This window comes from Scyliorhinus torazame, chromosome 14 (assembly GCF_047496885.1).
Source record: "Scyliorhinus torazame isolate Kashiwa2021f chromosome 14, sScyTor2.1, whole genome shotgun sequence".
NCBI lineage: Eukaryota > Metazoa > Chordata > Chondrichthyes > Carcharhiniformes > Scyliorhinidae > Scyliorhinus > Scyliorhinus torazame.
Window position 1 is genome coordinate 57,582,152 of NC_092720.1, and position 17,337 is coordinate 57,599,488.

The 17,337-nt window shown below is 46.4% G+C and overlaps 1 protein-coding gene across 3 annotated transcripts in view; it reads right to left on the reverse strand.

Annotated features, from left to right (window-relative positions):
- The window catches only part of LOC140389753 (endothelin-converting enzyme 2-like), a 312,668-nt gene that overhangs the window by 150,424 nt on the left and 144,907 nt on the right, over positions 1 to 17,337 (reverse strand). For all 3 annotated transcript variants that reach the window (XM_072474236.1, XM_072474235.1, XM_072474233.1), the window contains exons 3-4: positions 14,760 to 14,904; positions 10,909 to 11,124 (exon numbers count right to left, since the gene is read on the reverse strand). In XM_072474236.1, the coding sequence (XP_072330337.1) occupies positions 10,909 to 11,124; positions 14,760 to 14,904 (361 nt within the window). The remainder of the gene's footprint in view (positions 1 to 10,908; positions 11,125 to 14,759; positions 14,905 to 17,337) is intronic.

Consider the following 17,337-nt stretch of genomic DNA (forward strand, 5'->3'; position numbering starts at 1 on the left):
CGGAAGTTCCAGACGGGATTTGTGAAGGGTAGGCAGCTGAATACTAATGTGCGGAGGCTCCTCAATGTGATTATGATGCCCTCGGTGGAGGGGGAAGCGGAGGTAGTGGCAGCTATGGACGTGGAGAAGGCCATTGATCGGGTGGAGTGGGAGTATCTTTGGGAAGTGTTGCGGAGGTTTGGGTTCAGGGAGGGGTTCATAAGTTGGGTCAGGCTACTATATAGAGCCCCTGTGGCGAGTGTGGCTACGATCCGGTGGAGGTCGGAGTACTTTCGGCTGTACCAGGGGACGAGGCAGGGGTGTCCCTTATCCCCCTTGTTGCTTGCACTGGCAATTGAGCCGCTGGCCATGGCACTGAGGGAGTCCATGAAATGGAGGGGATTGGTTCGGGGGGGGTCGTTGTATGCCAATGGCCTGTTGTTGTATGTTGCGCACCCAGTGGAGGGGATGGCGGAGGTCATGCGGATCCTTAGGGTGTTTGGGGACTTTTCGGGGTATAAACTCAACGTAGGGAAGACTGAGCTCTTTGTGGTGCATTCAGGGGACGAGGGAAGGGAGATAGACGAGCCACCGCTGAAGAAGGCGGAAAGGAGCTTTCGGTAACTGGGGATCCAGGTAGCCAAGAGTTGGGGGGCCCTGCACAAGCTCAATTTGGCGCGGTTGGTGGAGCAGATGGAGGAGGAGTTCAAAAGATGGGATATGCTGCCACTCTCACTAGCGGGTACTGTGCAGTCGATCAAAATGACGGTCCTCACGAAGTTTCTCTTTGTGTTTCAGTGCCTTCCCATTTTGATCCCCAAGGCCTTTTTCAAACGGGTAAGCAGGAGCATCATGGGATTCGTGTGGGCAAATAAGACCCCGAGGGTGAAGAGGGTGTTTCTGGAGCATAACAGGGACAGGGGGGGGCTGGCGCGGCCGAATCTATGTGGCTATTATTCGGCAGCCAATGTGGCGATGATCCGGAGGTGGGTAATGGAGGGAGGGGGGGGCGTGGAAGAAGCTAGAGATGGCATCCTGTGTGGGCACGAGCCTGAGGGCGCTGGTGACGGCACCGCTGCCGCTCTCGCCGACAAGGTACACCACGAGTCCGGTGGTGGCGGCAACGCCGAAGATCTGGGGACAGTGGAGGCGACACAGGGGCGAGGTGGGAGCCTCGGTTTGGTCCCCGATTCGGGAGAATCATCGGTTCGTCCCGGGAAGGATGGATGGGGGGTTTCGGAGCTGGCATGGGGCAGGGATTAAAAGAATGGAGGACCTGTTCATCGATGGGACGTTTGCGAGGCTAGTGGCGCTGGAGGAGAAGTTTGGGCTACCCCTGGGAAACGCTTTCAGGTACATGCAAGTGAGGGCATTTGTGAGACGGCAGGTGAGGGAATTCCCGCTGCTTCCGGCACGTGGGATTCAGGACAGGGTGATCTCAGGGGTATGGGTTGGAGAAGGCAAGGTTTCGGCAATTTGCCAAGAGCTGCAGGAAGAGGAGGAGGCCTCGATGGAGGAGTTAAAGGGCAAGTGGGAGGAGGAGCTTGGGGAGGAGATAGATGAGGGTCTGTGGGCTGATGCCCCGAGTAGGGTTACTTCTTTCTCCTCTTGCACCAGGCTCAGCCTACTACAGTTTAAAGTTGTTCACGGAGCGCATATGACAGGGGCATGGCTGAATGGTTCTTTGGGGTGGAGGACAGATGTGTGAGGTGCTCGGGGAGCACAGCAAATCACACCCATATGTACTGGTCGTGCCCGGCGCTGGATGGGTTTTGGGAGAACTATGGCCAAGGTGGTGAACGCCCGGATCAAGCGGAGCTGGGGATTGGCATTATTTGGGGTATCGGATGAGCCGGGAGTGCAGGAGGCGAAAGAGGCCGGTATTCTGGCCTTTGCGTCCCTGGTAGCCCCGCGGAGGATTTTGTTATTGTGGAAAGATGCGAAGCCCCCTACTGTGGAAGCTTGGATCAATGACATGGCAGGGTTCATCAAGCTAGGGAGGATAAAGTTTGCCTTACGAGGGTCTGTGCAAGGGTTTTTCAGGCGGTGACTATCTCGCAGAGCATTAGGAGGAGGTCAGCAGCAGCAGCAACCTTGGGGGGGGGGGTTTCTCTATTTGTGTTTTCTACTGCTATGTGGGGGGTTATTGTATCTGGGGGAAATCCTATGTATAATTTATGCTTGTTGGGTTTCTTTTTCTTGTTGGGGGGGGGGGGGGGGGGGTTTGTTGAAGATTTGGTGAAAAATTTGAATAAATATATTTTCAAAAAAAAAAAAGAAATTGAAATTGGGAATAAAGCAGTATTAAGATGATTTTTTGAGGTATGACATTTTTTGAGGCCATTGCAAACAGGTTGGAAAACCAATGTGTCTTATATGCAGTAAAGTACTGGCAAATATCATAGAATTTACAGTGCAGAAGGAGGGCATTGGCCCATCGGTCTGCACCGGCCCTTGGAAAGAGCACCCGACCCAAGCCCACACCCCCACCATATCCCCGTAACCCAGTAAACCCATCCAACCTTTTTGGGCACTAAGGGCAATTTATCAGTGCCAATCTACCTAACCTGCACATCTTTGGACTGTGGGAGGAAGCCGTAGCACCTGGAGGAAACCCACACAGACTCGGGGAGAAAGTGCAAACTCCACACAGACAGTGACCCAAGCCAGGAATCGAACCTGGGACCCTGGAGCTATGAAGTAACTGGAGCTAACCACTGTGCTACAGTGCCTCCCAATCTCATCCCTGATGAGAGTTTAAAACCCTCAAAACGTCAAAGGCATTTGAAGACTAAGAGAGCTTGAGGACAAACCTCTTGGTTTTTTCAAATGATGCAGCGAGAACTTAAATCATCAGCTGAAGTCCTTAGAAAAAATGTAACATTGAATGACAAAGTAAGTGAGATTGTGAGGACCAAGCAGGCTCATCTGTCGCATTAAAGGTAAGAAATAATGATGTGTTGCGAAGGTCATGGGTCATGAAGGTCATCCAGCGTGGGTTATGAAGGCCGGCTAGCATGGGTCGAGAAGGTCGGCAACCCCCACACTGAGTTCTCCTCTCTTCAGATACTATAACTGGACTTTGCTGAGTGAATGAACGGGTAAAAAAGGATCTAGCTTCAGTTTGTTTATGAGTTCAGCTGCAGGGGCATGAAAATTGCTGGCAACATCATCTGCCATTGAATCTGTCCTAATATCAGACATACAGACTATGCTTTATGTTTATTTTTTTTTGTGCCCAAGTCCCTTGGGATGATTTCTCTATGCAGGAAGTCATCAGTCTCAACTTGGCAGGCATACTTATCACAAGGCCAGTATCCTTGAGTCTCGGATCGTGTTTTCGGGATCCTTAAGGGGTGGGGGGGGAGCAGCCCCAAGTCGTGGTCCACATAGGTACCAACGACATAGGTAGGAAAAGGGAAAGGGATGTAAGGCACAAATTCAGGGAGCTAGGGCAGAAACTTAGATCTAGGACAAACAGAGTTATTATCTCTGGATTGTTACCTGTGCCATGTGCTAGAGAGACGAGGAATAGGGAGAGAGAGGAGTTGAACACGTGGCTACAGGGATGGTGCAGGAGGGAGGGTTTCAGATTTCTGGATAATTGGGGCTCATTCTGGGGTCGATGTGAACTCTACAAACGGGATGGTCTACACCTGGACCAGAGGGGTACCAATATCCTGGGGGGGGAAATTTGCTAATGCTCTTCGGGAGGGTTTAAACTAGTTCAGCAGGGGCTTGGGAACCTGAATTGTAGCTCCAGTATACAGGAGGTTGAGAGTAGTGAGGTCATGAGTAAGGTTTCAAAGTTGCAGGAGTGTACCAGCAGGCAGGAAGGTGGTTTAAAGTGTGTCTTCTTCAATGCCAGGAGCATCCGGAATAAGGTGGGTGAACTTGCGGCATGGGTTGGTACCTGGGACTTCGATGTTGTGGCCATTTCGGAGACATGGATAGAGCAGGGACAGGAATGGTTGTTGCAGTTGCCGGGGTTTAGATATCTCAGTAAACTCAGGGAAGGTGGTAAAAGAGGGGGAGGGGAGGCATTGTTAGTCAAGGACAGTATTATGGGCTTTACCCCCGACGATGTCCCGGGCACTGATCTCCTTGATCCTGAAGCGGGACAAGGATCCCCTGCAATGTGGGTCTTACAGACCGATTTCCTTGCTAAATGTAGATGCCAAGGTGCTGGCGAAGGTCTTAGCCACGAGGATTGAGGATTGTGTGCCATAGATCATCCATGAAGACCAGACAGGGTTTGTGAAGGGGAGACAGTTGAACGCGAATGTGCGGAGGCTTTTGAATGTTATCATGATGCCGGCGAGGGAGGGGGAGGCGGAGATAGTGGTGGCGATGGACGCTGAGAAAGCCTTCGATAGGGTAGAGTGGGGGTACCTGTGGGAGGTGCTGAAGAGGTTCGGGTTTGGGGAGGGGTTTGTCAGGTGGGTTAGGCTGTTGTATGAGATCCCGATGGCGAGTGTGGCCATAAATAGGAGGAGGTCCGAGTACTTTCGGTTGCACCGAGGGACGAGACAGGGGTGTCCCCTGTCCCCCCTGCTCTTCGCACTGGCGATTGAACCCCAGGCTATGGCACTGAGAGAGTCGAGGAACTGGAGGGGGTTGGTGCGGGGTGGGGAGGAGCATAGGGTGTCGCTTTATGCGGACGACCTGCTGCTGTATGTGACGGACCCGGTGGGATGAATGCCAGAGGTAATGAGGATGCTTAGGGAATTCGGGGACTTTTTGGGGTACAAGCTCAATATGGGGAAGAGCGAGCTGTTCGTAGTTCAGCTAGGGGACCAGGAGAGGGGGATTGGCGAGCTCCCACTAAAAAGGGCAGAGAGGAGTTTCAGATATTTGGGGGTCCAGGTGGCCAGGAGCTGGGGGGCCCTGCATAGGCTTACCTTTACAAGGCTGGTGGAGCAAATGGAGGAGGAGTTCAAGAGGTGGGACGCGTTGCCGCTGTCCTTGGCGGGTAGGGTGCAGTCAATCAAAATGACGGTGCTCCCAAGGTTTTTGTTCCTGTTCCAGTGCCTCCCCGTGTTTATCCCGAAGGCTTTTTTCAGGCGGGTTAACAGGAGTATAATGGGGTTTGTGTGGGCGCGAGGGACTCCGAGGGTGAGAAGGGTGTTCCTGGAGCGGAGTAGAGATGGGGGGGCTGGCGCTGCCCAACCTCTGTGGGTACTACTGGGCCACCAATGCGACAATGGTGCACAAGTGGGTGATGGAGGGGGCTGCATGGAAGAGGCTGGAGACGGCGTCCTGTGTGGGTACGAGTCTGGGGGCGCTGGCAACGGCGCCGCTGCCACTCCCTCCAAGGAGGTATACCAGGAGCCCGGTGGTGGTGGCGGCCCTCAAAATTTGGGGGCAGTGGAGGCGGCATTGGGGGGGGGGGGGGGGGGGGAGTTAGGGCCTCCGCGTGGACCCCATTACGGGGGAACCACCAGTTTGCCCCAGGAAGAACAGGTGGAGGGTTTTCGGGGTGGCACAGGGCAGGCATACGAAAGTTGGGGGACCAGTTTGTGGACGGGAAGTTCGCGAGCTTGGGTGAGCTGGAGGAGAAGTACGGGCTCCCCCCGGGGAACACCTTCAGGTACTTACAGGTAAGGGCGTTTGCCAGACGGCAGGTGGTGGAATTCCCACGGCTACTGCCACACACAGTACAGGACAGGGTTCTCTCGGGGGGGTGGGTGGGAGTGGGGAAGATCTCGGAAACTTACCAGGTGATGCAGGAGGAGGAGGCGGCTTCGGTGGTGGAGTTGAAAGGTAAGTGGGAGGAGGAGTTGGGAGAGGAGATCGAAGAGTGGACGTGGGCAGATGCCCTAGGGAGGGTGAACTCTTCCTCTTCATGCGCGAGGCTCAGCCTCATACAATTTAAGGTGCTGCACAGGGCACACATGACCGGGACAAGGATGAGCAGGTTCTTTGGGGGTGAGGGCAGGTGCGTTAGGTGCTCAGGGAGCCCAGCAAATCACACCCATATGTTCTGGGCATGCCCAGCGCTGGAGGAATTTTGGAAGGGCGTAGCGAGGAAGGTGTCGAGGGTGGTAGGATCCAGGGTCAAACCGGGCTGGGGGCTCGCAATATTTGGGGTGGCAGAGGAGCCGGGAGTGCAGGAGGCGAAAGAGGACGGAATTCTGGCCTTTGCGTCCCTTGTAGGCCGGCGAAGGATTCTCCTTCAGTGGAAAGATACGAGGCCCCCAAGCGTGGAGTACTGGATCAGCGATATGGCAGGGTTCATTAAATTGGAGAGGGTGAAATTCGCCTTGAGAGGGTCGGTACAAGGGTTCGTTAGGCGGTGGCAACCGTTCTTAGACTTTCTGGCAGAACGATAAACATTGGTCAATGGCAGCAGCAGCTCGGGGGGGGGGTTTACTTTATTTTTGTTTATGTTATTTACACTGGAAGGGTCTGAGGGGGTGCATACACCTGTTGTCTTAGGTCGGGGTGTTAATGTTAATTTATTATTTAGGTACGGGGGGGGGGGGGGGGGGGGGGGGTTGGGGGGTTGCTTTTTTAGATTGTGTTTTGTACTTAACCCTGTTGGGTTCTTTTTTCTTTCTCATTTTGTTATTGATATTTTATGAAAACCTTTAAAGTACAGTATTACGGTGGCAGAAAGGACGTTTGATGAGGACTCGTCTACTGAGGTAGTATGGGCTGAGGGTAGAAACAGGAAAGGAGAGGTCACCCTGTTAGGGATTTTCTATCGGCCTCCGAAAAGTTCCAGAGATGTAGAGGAAAGGATTGCAAAGATGCTTCTGGATAGGAGCGAAAGCAACAGGGTAGTTGTTATGGGGGACTTTAACTTTCCAAATATTGACTGGAAACGCTATACTTTAGATGGGTTCGTTTTTGTCCAATGTGTGCAGGAGGGTTTCCTGACACAGTATGTAGATAGGCTAACGAGAGGCGAGGCCATTTTGGATTTGGTACTGGGTAATGATCAGGACAGGTGTTAGATTTGGAGGTAGGTGAGCACTTTGGTGATAGTGACCACAATTCAATTAAGTTTACTTTAGTGATGGAAAGGGATAGGTATATACCGCAGGGCAAGAGTTATATCTGAGGGAAAGGCAACTATGATGCGATGAGGCAAGACTTAGGATGCACGGATGGAGAGGAAAGCTGCAGGAGATGGGCACAATGGAAATGTGGAGCTTGTTCAAGGAACAGCTACTGCATGTCCTTGAGAAGTATGTACCTGTCAGGCAAGGAGGAAGTGGTCGAGCAAGGGAACCGTGGTTTACTAAAGCAGTCGAAACACTTGTCAAGAGGAAGAAGGAGGCTTATGTAAAGATGCAACATGAAGGTTCAGTTAGGGCGCTCGAAAGTTACAAGTTAGCTAGGAAGGACCTAAAGAGAGAGCTAACAAGAGCCAGGAGGGGACATGAGAAGTCTTTGGCAGGTAGGATCAAGGATAACCCTAAAGCTTTCTATAGATAGTACGAAGTCTTACAACACCAGGTTAAAGTCCAACAGGTTTGTTTCGATGTCACTAGCTTTCGGAGCGCTGCTCCTTCCTCAGGTGAATGAAGAGGTATGTCTTCATTCATGAAGAGAACTTTAACCTGGTGTTGTAAGACTTCGTACTGTGCTCACCCCAGTCCAACTCCGGCATCTCCACATCATTTCTATAGATATGTCAGGAATAAAAGAACGACTAGGGTAAGAGTAGGGCCAGTCAAGGACAGTAGCGGGAAGTTGTGCTTGGAGTCCGAGGAGATAGGAGAGGTGCTAAATGAATATTTTGTGTCAGTATTCACACAGGAAAACGACAATGTTGTCGAGGAGAATACTGAGATTCAGGCTACTAGATTAGAAGGGCTTGAGGTTCATAAGGAGGAGGTGTTAGCAATTCTGGAAAGTGTGAAAATAGATAAGTCCCCTGGGCCGGATGGGATTTATCCTAGGATTCTCTGGGAAGCTAGGGAGGAGATTGCTGAGCCTTTGGCTTTGATCTTTAAGTCATCTTTGTCTACAGGAATAGTGCCAGAAGACTGGAGGATAGCAAATGTTGTCCCCTTGTTCAAGAAGGGAAGTACAGACAACCCCGGTAACTATAGACCAGTGAGCCTTACTTTTGGTGTGGGCAAAATCTTGGAAAGGTTTATAAAAGATAGGGGGCGGGATTCTCCACTCCCACGCCGAAGTGGCTGCGCCGTTGAGGTTCACGACGGCGCGGAACGGCCCCAGTCCCGACCGATTCAGGCCCTGAAAATGGGCCAGGATCGGGGCCGCGTCATCTACACGCGCCAGGCCTGGTCGCCCGCGTAAAAGCGGCACCGCATAGATGACACGGCTGGCGCCGCATAACGGGCGTCATCCGCGCATGTGTGGTTGCCGTCCTCTCTAAGTCCGCCCCTCAAGAAGATGGGGGACGGATCTTGCGGGGCCGCGGAAGGAAGGAGGTCCTCCAGAGAGGACAGCCCGACGATCGGTGGGCACCGATCGCGGGCCACCCCACATTCCAGGTAAAGCCCGGTGCAGGATCCCCCCTCGCCCCACCACAGGCCGCCCCCCCAGCATTCACGCACGGCCCCCGACTGCAGCGACCAGGTGTGGACGGCGCCGGGGGGAACCCGCCGTTTTGGCCTGGCCGCTCGGCCCATCCGGGTCTCAGAATAGCGGGGGTGCCGGAGAATCGCCATTTTCGGTGTCTCCGGCGATTCTCCGGCCTGCGAAACATGACCGGGCCATTCCCGGCGCTTGGGAGAATCGCGGGAGGGCATCGGACCGGCGTCCCCGGAACTTTTAGCGGTTCAGGCGATTCTCCCAACCGGCGTGGGAGTGGAGAATCACGCCCAGGATGTATAATCATCTGGAAAGGAATAATTTGATCAGAGATAGTCAATACGCTTTTGTGAAGGGTAGGTCGTGCCTCACAAACATTATTGAGTTCTTTGAGAAGGTGACCAAACAGGTGGATGAGGGTAAAGCAGTTGATGTGGTATATATGGATTTCAGTAAAGCGTTTGATAAGGTTCCCCACGGTAGGCTACTGCAGAAAATACGGAGGCATGGGATTCAGGGTGATTTAGCAGTTTGGATCAGAAATTGGCTAGCTGGAAGAGGCAAAGGGTGGTGGTTGATGGGAAATGTTCAGACTGGAGTCCAGTTACTAGTGGTGTACCAGAAGGATCTGTTTTGGGGCCACTGCTGTTTGTCATTTTTATAAATGACCTGGAGGAGGGCGTAGAAGGATGGGTGAGTAAATTTGCAGATGCCACTAAAGTCGGTGGAGTTGTGGACAGTGCGGAAGGATGTTACGAGTTACAGAGGGACACAGATAAGCTGCAGCGCTGGGCTGAGAGGTGGCAAATGGAGTTTAATGCAGAAAAGTGTGAGGTGATTCATTTAGGAAGGAATAACCGGAAGACAGAGTACTGGGCTAATGGTAAGATTCTTGGCAGTGTGGATGAGCAGAGAGATCTCGGTGTCCATGTACACAGATCCCTGAATGTTGCCACCCAGGTTGAGAGGGCTGTTAAGAAGACGTACGGTGCGTTAGCTTTTATTAGCAGAGGGATTGAGTTTCGGAGCCATGAAGTCATGTTGCAGCTGTACAAATCTCTGGTGCGGCCGCATTTGGAGTATTGCGTGCAATTATGGTCGCCGCATTATAGGACGGATGTGGAAGCATTGGAAAGGGTGCAGAGGAGATTTACCAGAATGTTGCCTGGTATGGAGGTAAGACCTTATGAGGAAAGGCTGAGGGACTTGAGGCTGTTTTCGTTAGAGAGAAGGTTAAGAGGTGACTTAATAGAGGCATACTAGATGATCAGAGGATTGGATAGGGTGGACAGTGAGAGTCTTTTTCCTCGGATGCTGATGTCTAGTACGAGGGGGCATAGCTTTAAATTGGGAGATAGATATAGGACAGATGTCAGAGGTAGGTTCTTTACTCAGAGAGTAGTAAGGGTGTGGAATGCCCTGCCTGCAACAGTAGTGGACTCGCCAACACTAAGGGCATTCAAATGGTCATTGGATAGACATATGGATGATAAGGGAATAGTGTAGATGGGCTTTAGAGTGGTTTCACAGGTCGGCGCAACATCGAGGGCCGAAGGGCCTGTACTGCGCTGTAATGTTCTATGTTCTATGTTCTTTGCAATACATTTAGTCCACTGCAACCTGAAATGTTGATGAGTTAGTTACTGCTCTGCTTATTCAGATTACTGACTAAACAAAGCACTTTAATCATGCCCATATTGTAAGATGCCTTTTCATATTTATGATTGATAAGAGTAGAGTTGCGTCAATCGCATGGTCAAATTCCAAGACTTCACAAGTAATAAACATTTTTACTAAAAAGTCATGAAGTTTTACAATGCTAAAATTAGTACAATTTTGTAATGATAGCTATGCCTTTATATAGCCTATCTGTAATCTCAAAATTTGATGCATTACTTTCGAATTTCTGCTTTGCAGCAAGGTTTTTACGAAGACTTGCTAAATCGTGCATTAAAAATGTTTATTTTTAAACGTGTTTGCACCAGTTCAGTAATGGAACTAGTGCGCAAAGCTGCACTGAAGACTGCCACAGAAAATGGACCTTTATTTAATATCTGCATTCTAGACATCTTTAACTGGTTACAAATGTCACAATGATTTATAATCGAGTATGTTTTGCATTTAGCAATGCAGAAAATACTTTAAAAGTAGATTTTGCTAGCATCATAAATAAAGCACAAAGTAATGCTTTAATTTGAAAAATAACTACTGCACAGATGAGCATAAAGCAGTGGATGCTAGAAGCCATATGCATATTAAATTAATCTGTAATGAGCATACATGCTTAACTAGATAAAGTAGCATATGCCACATGTTGCCTTATCAAAACCAGACATGGGCGTCGCTGACCAAACCAGCAATGCCACATCCTGTAAATGAACTTTTTTTTAAAAATTACACCTTTTCCCTTTTACTTACCCAAAAGATGCTTCATGACTGCCTGGTTCTGGTCCCATAAACTATTAAAAGAATTCCAACGTGACCTTCCATCTGGCAATGGATTTTTCTTTATCCATCCACCGCAGGCATATTGATAAAAGTCATTACAAGGATCCACTGTACGGTCAAGGGATTCTGTTATTTTAGCAGCCACCATTATGCAGGTTTCTGTCAGACAAATTTGATGTGAAGGATCTGCAAAAAGAAAAATATGTATAGACTTCACTTTCTCAATACAAATTTCGAAATGTAAAATGATTAATTAATCTTGCAGTCTGGTCCTTTTTCTTGAGGTGGCACACTAAACCAATTAGAAAACTGTCTACGTGCCGCTCATGTGAATGCATCATTGACGGAAGGGAAGGATCTAAGGTTGAGTAAGTAGAAGAAAGTAAAATTAAACTTAAAGCAAGATTATGAAAGAGGTTAGCCAAAAAGCAAAATTTATATTTGGAACATAGATCAAGTAGAATTGCACTTTTCAAAAACTGTTTTGGGGTAATTTGTATAGTTATGTTCATCTTACAATGTATCTAGACTCAATGACTGTAATATTAATCTTAGTTTCAGTGTCGTTTCTGAGCTGCAAAACAATTTTATTAAATTGCTGAAAGACTAAAGGAAAAAAACACGAAATAAATGAACTTCCATTTTATAGATCTTTTATGATCCCAGGGCCCCTCACAGTGGTTCATTGTCAATGAAATGAAATGTGGTTGTTACTGTAAATAAGGAAACACAGTAACCAGTTGACACACAAGCACCACAAACTGCAATGTGATAAGTGACCAAAATTATTTTTTTGTGGAGCTGATTGTACGGGAAAACCCCAGCAATTACAGGCCAGTCAGTTTAACATCAGTGGTGGGTATGCTTCTCGAAACAATTATTCAGGATAGAATTAGTAATAATGGGAAAAGCGTGGGTGGATTAGGAAGAGCCAGTACAGCTTTCTAATGGGGAAATTGTGTTTAACTAACTTGCTGGAGTTTTTGAAGAAGTAACAAGAGTTGATGATGGCAATGCTGTTGATGTGGTTTTCAGAGACTTTCAGAAGGCATTTGACCATGCCACAAAACTTGGAAGTATTGTAAACTGTGAAGAGAACAGTGTGAAACCTCAAACGTCACAGATAGGTTTGTGACGTGGGCAGGTAGGTGGAAGATGAAGTTCAATGCAGAGAAGTGTGAGCTCATCCATTTTGATAGGAAGAGCACGGAGAGACGATAAAAAATAAGGCTCGAAATTCTTAATGGGTGCAGGAGTTGAGGGACCTGGGTATATATGTGCATAAGTCATTAAAGGTGACAGGTGGAGGGAACAATTAATAAAGCATATAGTATTCTGGGCTTTGTTAATGAGCCACAGAATACAAGAGCAAGAAGGCTTTCGCCCAAAATCAAAGCAGAAACTTTCAACCCAATAGTATACAAATTCAAGAAGTGACCCTCAGTTGTCAATTGCTATTTCTTACTCAAGCCATTCTGAATGTTTAATTTCCTACAGTAGTGTAACGATTAACATTTTAATTTAAAATTCGATGCCTGTTATTTTATGCAATTATTATTTGATTAAAATACATGGACTAATGAATCATAATTACAGCACAGAAGGCAGCCTTTGGCCCATTTTAGCAGTATTAATGCTAACACATTTTAATCATAAATTGTGGTCTCTTCTCCATTAATCACCGAGTTGGGACAGTTCAATCCATTCCACTTACAATCTTCAGGCCATAGTATGAAGTATTGTTGCGGTTGGGGCACAAATAACTACTTTATGAAATCAATTTATTTTCATGGTTTTCAAAATGGACACGGCCTTAGCTGACAAGGTGGCTCCAGCTGGTCATATGCTGCCTTCCAGAGGAATCTGAGCAGTTCCAAAGTCACCAAAGGTTAACCCCACAAAAGTCTGGAATGTAACACTCCTTGCATAGCCTAAATATTCCAACCAAAACAACACATTGGCCCAGCAGACAGTCAGTCTGCTCCAGCCAACTTTGAACAAAGACAACCTTTCGCTGATCCTAATATCCAATAATGTTCTAAAACAATGGTTCCAACAAAGGGGATTCATTTAGTCAACCTGAAACCAGTGTCTCCAGGAACATAAAGGAATCCTAATTCCAATTACTCCACCTCAAGATTGCAGCCATTCTTTGTCCACCATCTAGGATTGGTGCGAGGTATGCCACATGACAACATCTACTTGTGCTGACTGCTGTGAGGACTGTTCACAATTTCTTTCACTCTTGATTCCCAGACTGTATTAAAATGGCATCAGATGCCTGATTTATCTTTGATGGCTGCTGTCCCACTTTAAATCTGGTTACTGCAATTGTCTCTTCAACTCAGAACACTTTCTTTATTCTTCCTTGAATTCTTCTGAACAATAGCTTGGTTTTTGTTCACTTATCTCCAGTCGTCTTAAACATTCTTTCTGTCCTCACTTCCTGGTTATCTGGACTGTAACTTGCAATTTTATGAAGCCTGCCTCTTTGCAGCTCTCGTACTGCCCTGTCTTTCTTCTGGCTTCTGGCATAGTCGAGAGATATTCACTTCCCAAGGCCCTGTCTCCAACTGCTTCCAGCAGAGCGGTGAGAGCAGCCTTCTCTCTCACTACCTATCGCCAACTGGAATCAAATTAGCTCAAATAAAACTTAAAAGCTTCTCTACCTTACAAAGCCCCAATTGCTGAGTAACCACTGCTAATTTATTTAGCCTTCATACCAGTCCTCTCTAAGCACAATAGCATCACAGTTGTAATTGAAATCAACGGCCACATATACAAACACCTTTTTCCAGCACGAATCTAACTAACTTTAGGTTTTACCCTTCCAGCACAGAAACATTAAATTAAACACTCTTAAAACTTGACCTCGTTTCTAATATTTACCAATACAAATATAAATCCCTTGAAACTATCTTTGTTTTCCTAACACAGTGGCAGCAGAAGGAACTCTATCCTTCATCCAAAACTGCTGGAACCTTGGATCTTGTGCCTCCAAGACTAACTCACTCTACGTGCTTTCTCCCATCATGGAAGTCTCACTCTGGAAAGGCGGTTCACCCTGCAATCAGTCAACCTCCCCTCAGAAGAAACCTTCCATTAGACTTCTGATTGTGGACATGTAAAATCCTAACTTGTATTTTATTGTGGTCATGCCCGGAACCCTCTTCCTTATTCCCCCATTTATTGTGATTGTGCAAAGGGGGTTTACTCTGTGTGTGTGTGTGGATGGGCAGTGAGCATGGAAATCAGAGCAGTTTAAATTGACCCACCTCTCCCTATCATTGACAGTATACATAATAAACATCAGTTTTACAGATGTGCTCATATACATCAATGATAATTGACAGAAACCTGCACCTACCCTCCCGGGTGGATGTAGAAAATCTCATGGCACGTTTCAAAGAGGAATAGGTGTGTTATCCTGCTGTGCTGGCCAATGTTAATCTCTCAACTAACAGTGCTAAAACTGATCACCTCTTTTATCTCTCATTGCTATTTGTGGGACATTTCTGTGCTTAAATTGGTTGTCACATTTCCAACTTTACAACAATGACTACACTACAAAACAATTTCATTTACATTTTAGGATGCCCCATAGTTGGGAAAGGTCTCAATTCATTTTTCAAAGTTCACAATTCTTTTTTCTTTTTATAAAAGCGTCTAAGATTTGCTTTCAAAGATTAATTTTAGGAGTAGAGGAATGAAAGAGAAACAAAACTCATATTCTCAATATGCAGGAACAAACAGATTGCCATTCAGATCGATAATCAGATAAAACTGAACCTTCGATAATGAATTACTGAATCTTAACTTACCTTGGGCACTTTTTATTACCAGAGTAATAATACAACCAATCAATGCCATCACCACAACCAAGAGGACTGCTAACAGGGTCAGTTCCAACTGTGTCCTCGTCCCGATGGATCCCAGAGAAAACGATTTACCTTTTCTGAAACCAACCTATTAGAAATACAAATAAAAAATTAAAGACAAGTGGTGCTTTGCTTTTCAAGATAAATTGAGCGAGTGTCACTAGGTCAACAAGCCCTGAACAAAAGAAGCACTAAGAATTAACATTCTTATAAGTTAAACTAAAATTTACTTGTGAAAAAAGAATCAACATGTGGATTTACTCAACCACAAAGAAAAGTCATTTTACCGACATTTCATAATCTGAACCTGTCAACCAGGGAAACTATCGAGCAGATTTGAGGGGGGGAAAGCAGAAAATTTTAAACTACGATCTGAAAAATATTTAATTCACCATAAATTAAGAATTTTTGCTGTGCTTCATCTTAAGCCTATATTAAAATAATTATTGAAAGGTGTTCGTACTCAAAACAGTAGATCACATTGCAGGCTTTTGAGCTTAAGCCACTCCTCCCCTTCATCTTGTGTATTCAATTCGAGAAATACATTGTCATTATAAGCTGAATTATTTCAAAATTAGAAAAATACACATCACTGAGCATGAACTATCTTTAAATTTCTGGGGATTTTCTGAATTAGGATCAGATTAAACTGGCTGGCTTCTCATATTTTACCCTTTGTAAATTTATTGTCTAAAGTTATACTGTCCATGTTCTAATTTGCACGAAATCCCATTCATCCACCATTCCCTTACTCACTGACCTCCAATGGCTGCTGGTTAAGCAAAGCCTCAGTTTTAAAGTTCTCGTCCTTGTTTTCAAATCCTTCCATGGCTTCATCCCTCCGTTTCCATAATTTTCTCCAGCCCTACAACCTTCCAAAATATCTGCATCCCTCTAATTCTGCCTTCTTGAGCTTCCCCATTTTTCATTGCTGCAACATTTGCCACAGCCATAAACTCTGGAAATTACTCCTTAAACCTCTCCCCCTATTTGTTCCTCCTTTGAGTCACTCCTTAAACATACCGCTTCAACCAAACTATCAATCATCTGCCCTAATATTGCCTTATCCAGCTTGGAATCAAATTTTTCTTGGCATGTTTTGTCATGCCTCCTTCTGCACTGTATGTTCTATGTCGAATGAGCGGTGTAAATAAGAGTTGCACATTTTCCATTGAATCTGAATCCCGCTTCTAGTGGATAAATCCATAGTACCAACATGCACGTTTATCAGTACTAATTTGGCAGATGAAGCAGGTGTGTCAAGAATGCCTGGCATGAAGAACAGAAATGCCACTAGCACATTTAATGTCCTTTTGAGTTTGGGGCACTACAGATCAAGCTTAAGGAAGCTTCTAATTTATGCCTGACCTGTAAATGATCGTGCTGCGCAAAACAATTTTGAAATAAGAACGGGCGTTGGCCTGTTCAGCCATCCAATAAAACCGGATTGTGGCATTAACTCCACTTTCTTGCCTAACTCTTCCCTCCTCCTCCTCCCCCCACCCCCCCCCCCCCCCCCCCACTCCGCATAAACCTCAACTCCCTTATAGATAAACAATCTGTCTAACTTAGCCTATTCTTAATTCAATGATCTTTCCTCCACTGTTCACTGGGGTAGAGATTTCCAAAGATTAACAATCCACGGAGAGAAGAAATTCCTCCTCATCTCCATCTTAAATGAGATGCCTTATGTGTCCCCTAGCTCTAGATGCCCCATGACAGGAAACATCCTCTCAGCATCTATCCCATCAAGCCTCCTCAGAATCTTGTATGCTCCAACATGACCACCTCTCATTCTTCTAAACTCTAATGAGCATAGGCCCAACCTGCTTGACCTTTCCACATAAGACAACTCCTACATCCCAGAAAGTTCAATTCATTCATAATGAGATTTTCGTATGAAAGTAAATGTCACCTGTGAAACTTGAAAGCAGTAAAAATGGGGGCGCTTTATAGTTGGATGCAAACAAAATTGTTCTGTAATGTTGTTCAGCTAGAGCTAGAAAGCACCAATCCCATGTTTTCAGCAGGGGTCACAATTCAGAAAAACATGGTGAAAAAGTTATTGAAGCTTCAGCTCATTAAGGACACCAGCACATTCAGAATTTAGCCAATTTCAGAAGCAGATAAGTAAACACTTCAAAAGATTAGTTTCTCAAAGTACACACACAGTGCGGAAGAAGCACTAACTATCGAAGGTCAGGTCTTCGTTTTGCTTGCAAGGAAATATAATAAATGTTACGATTTTCCCAAACTGATTGCGACATTGATCACAAAGAAGAAATTGTTCGTCACTATCTTTAAAACCAAAAGAAAATGTAAAAACAAAGATTACAATGCGGCTGTTCTTGATTACACTGCAGCAGTAAAAGCACTTTCCTGTGTACATTGTTGCTGAATAAATCAAGACAGCATGCATACCATATCATCAAGCCACTTCCTAAAAATCCAGCATGTGTAAAAATAAAGGAAATGAGCATTGGGTTAGACAAGAAACCATGAAAGTATCAGTTTAGATCAG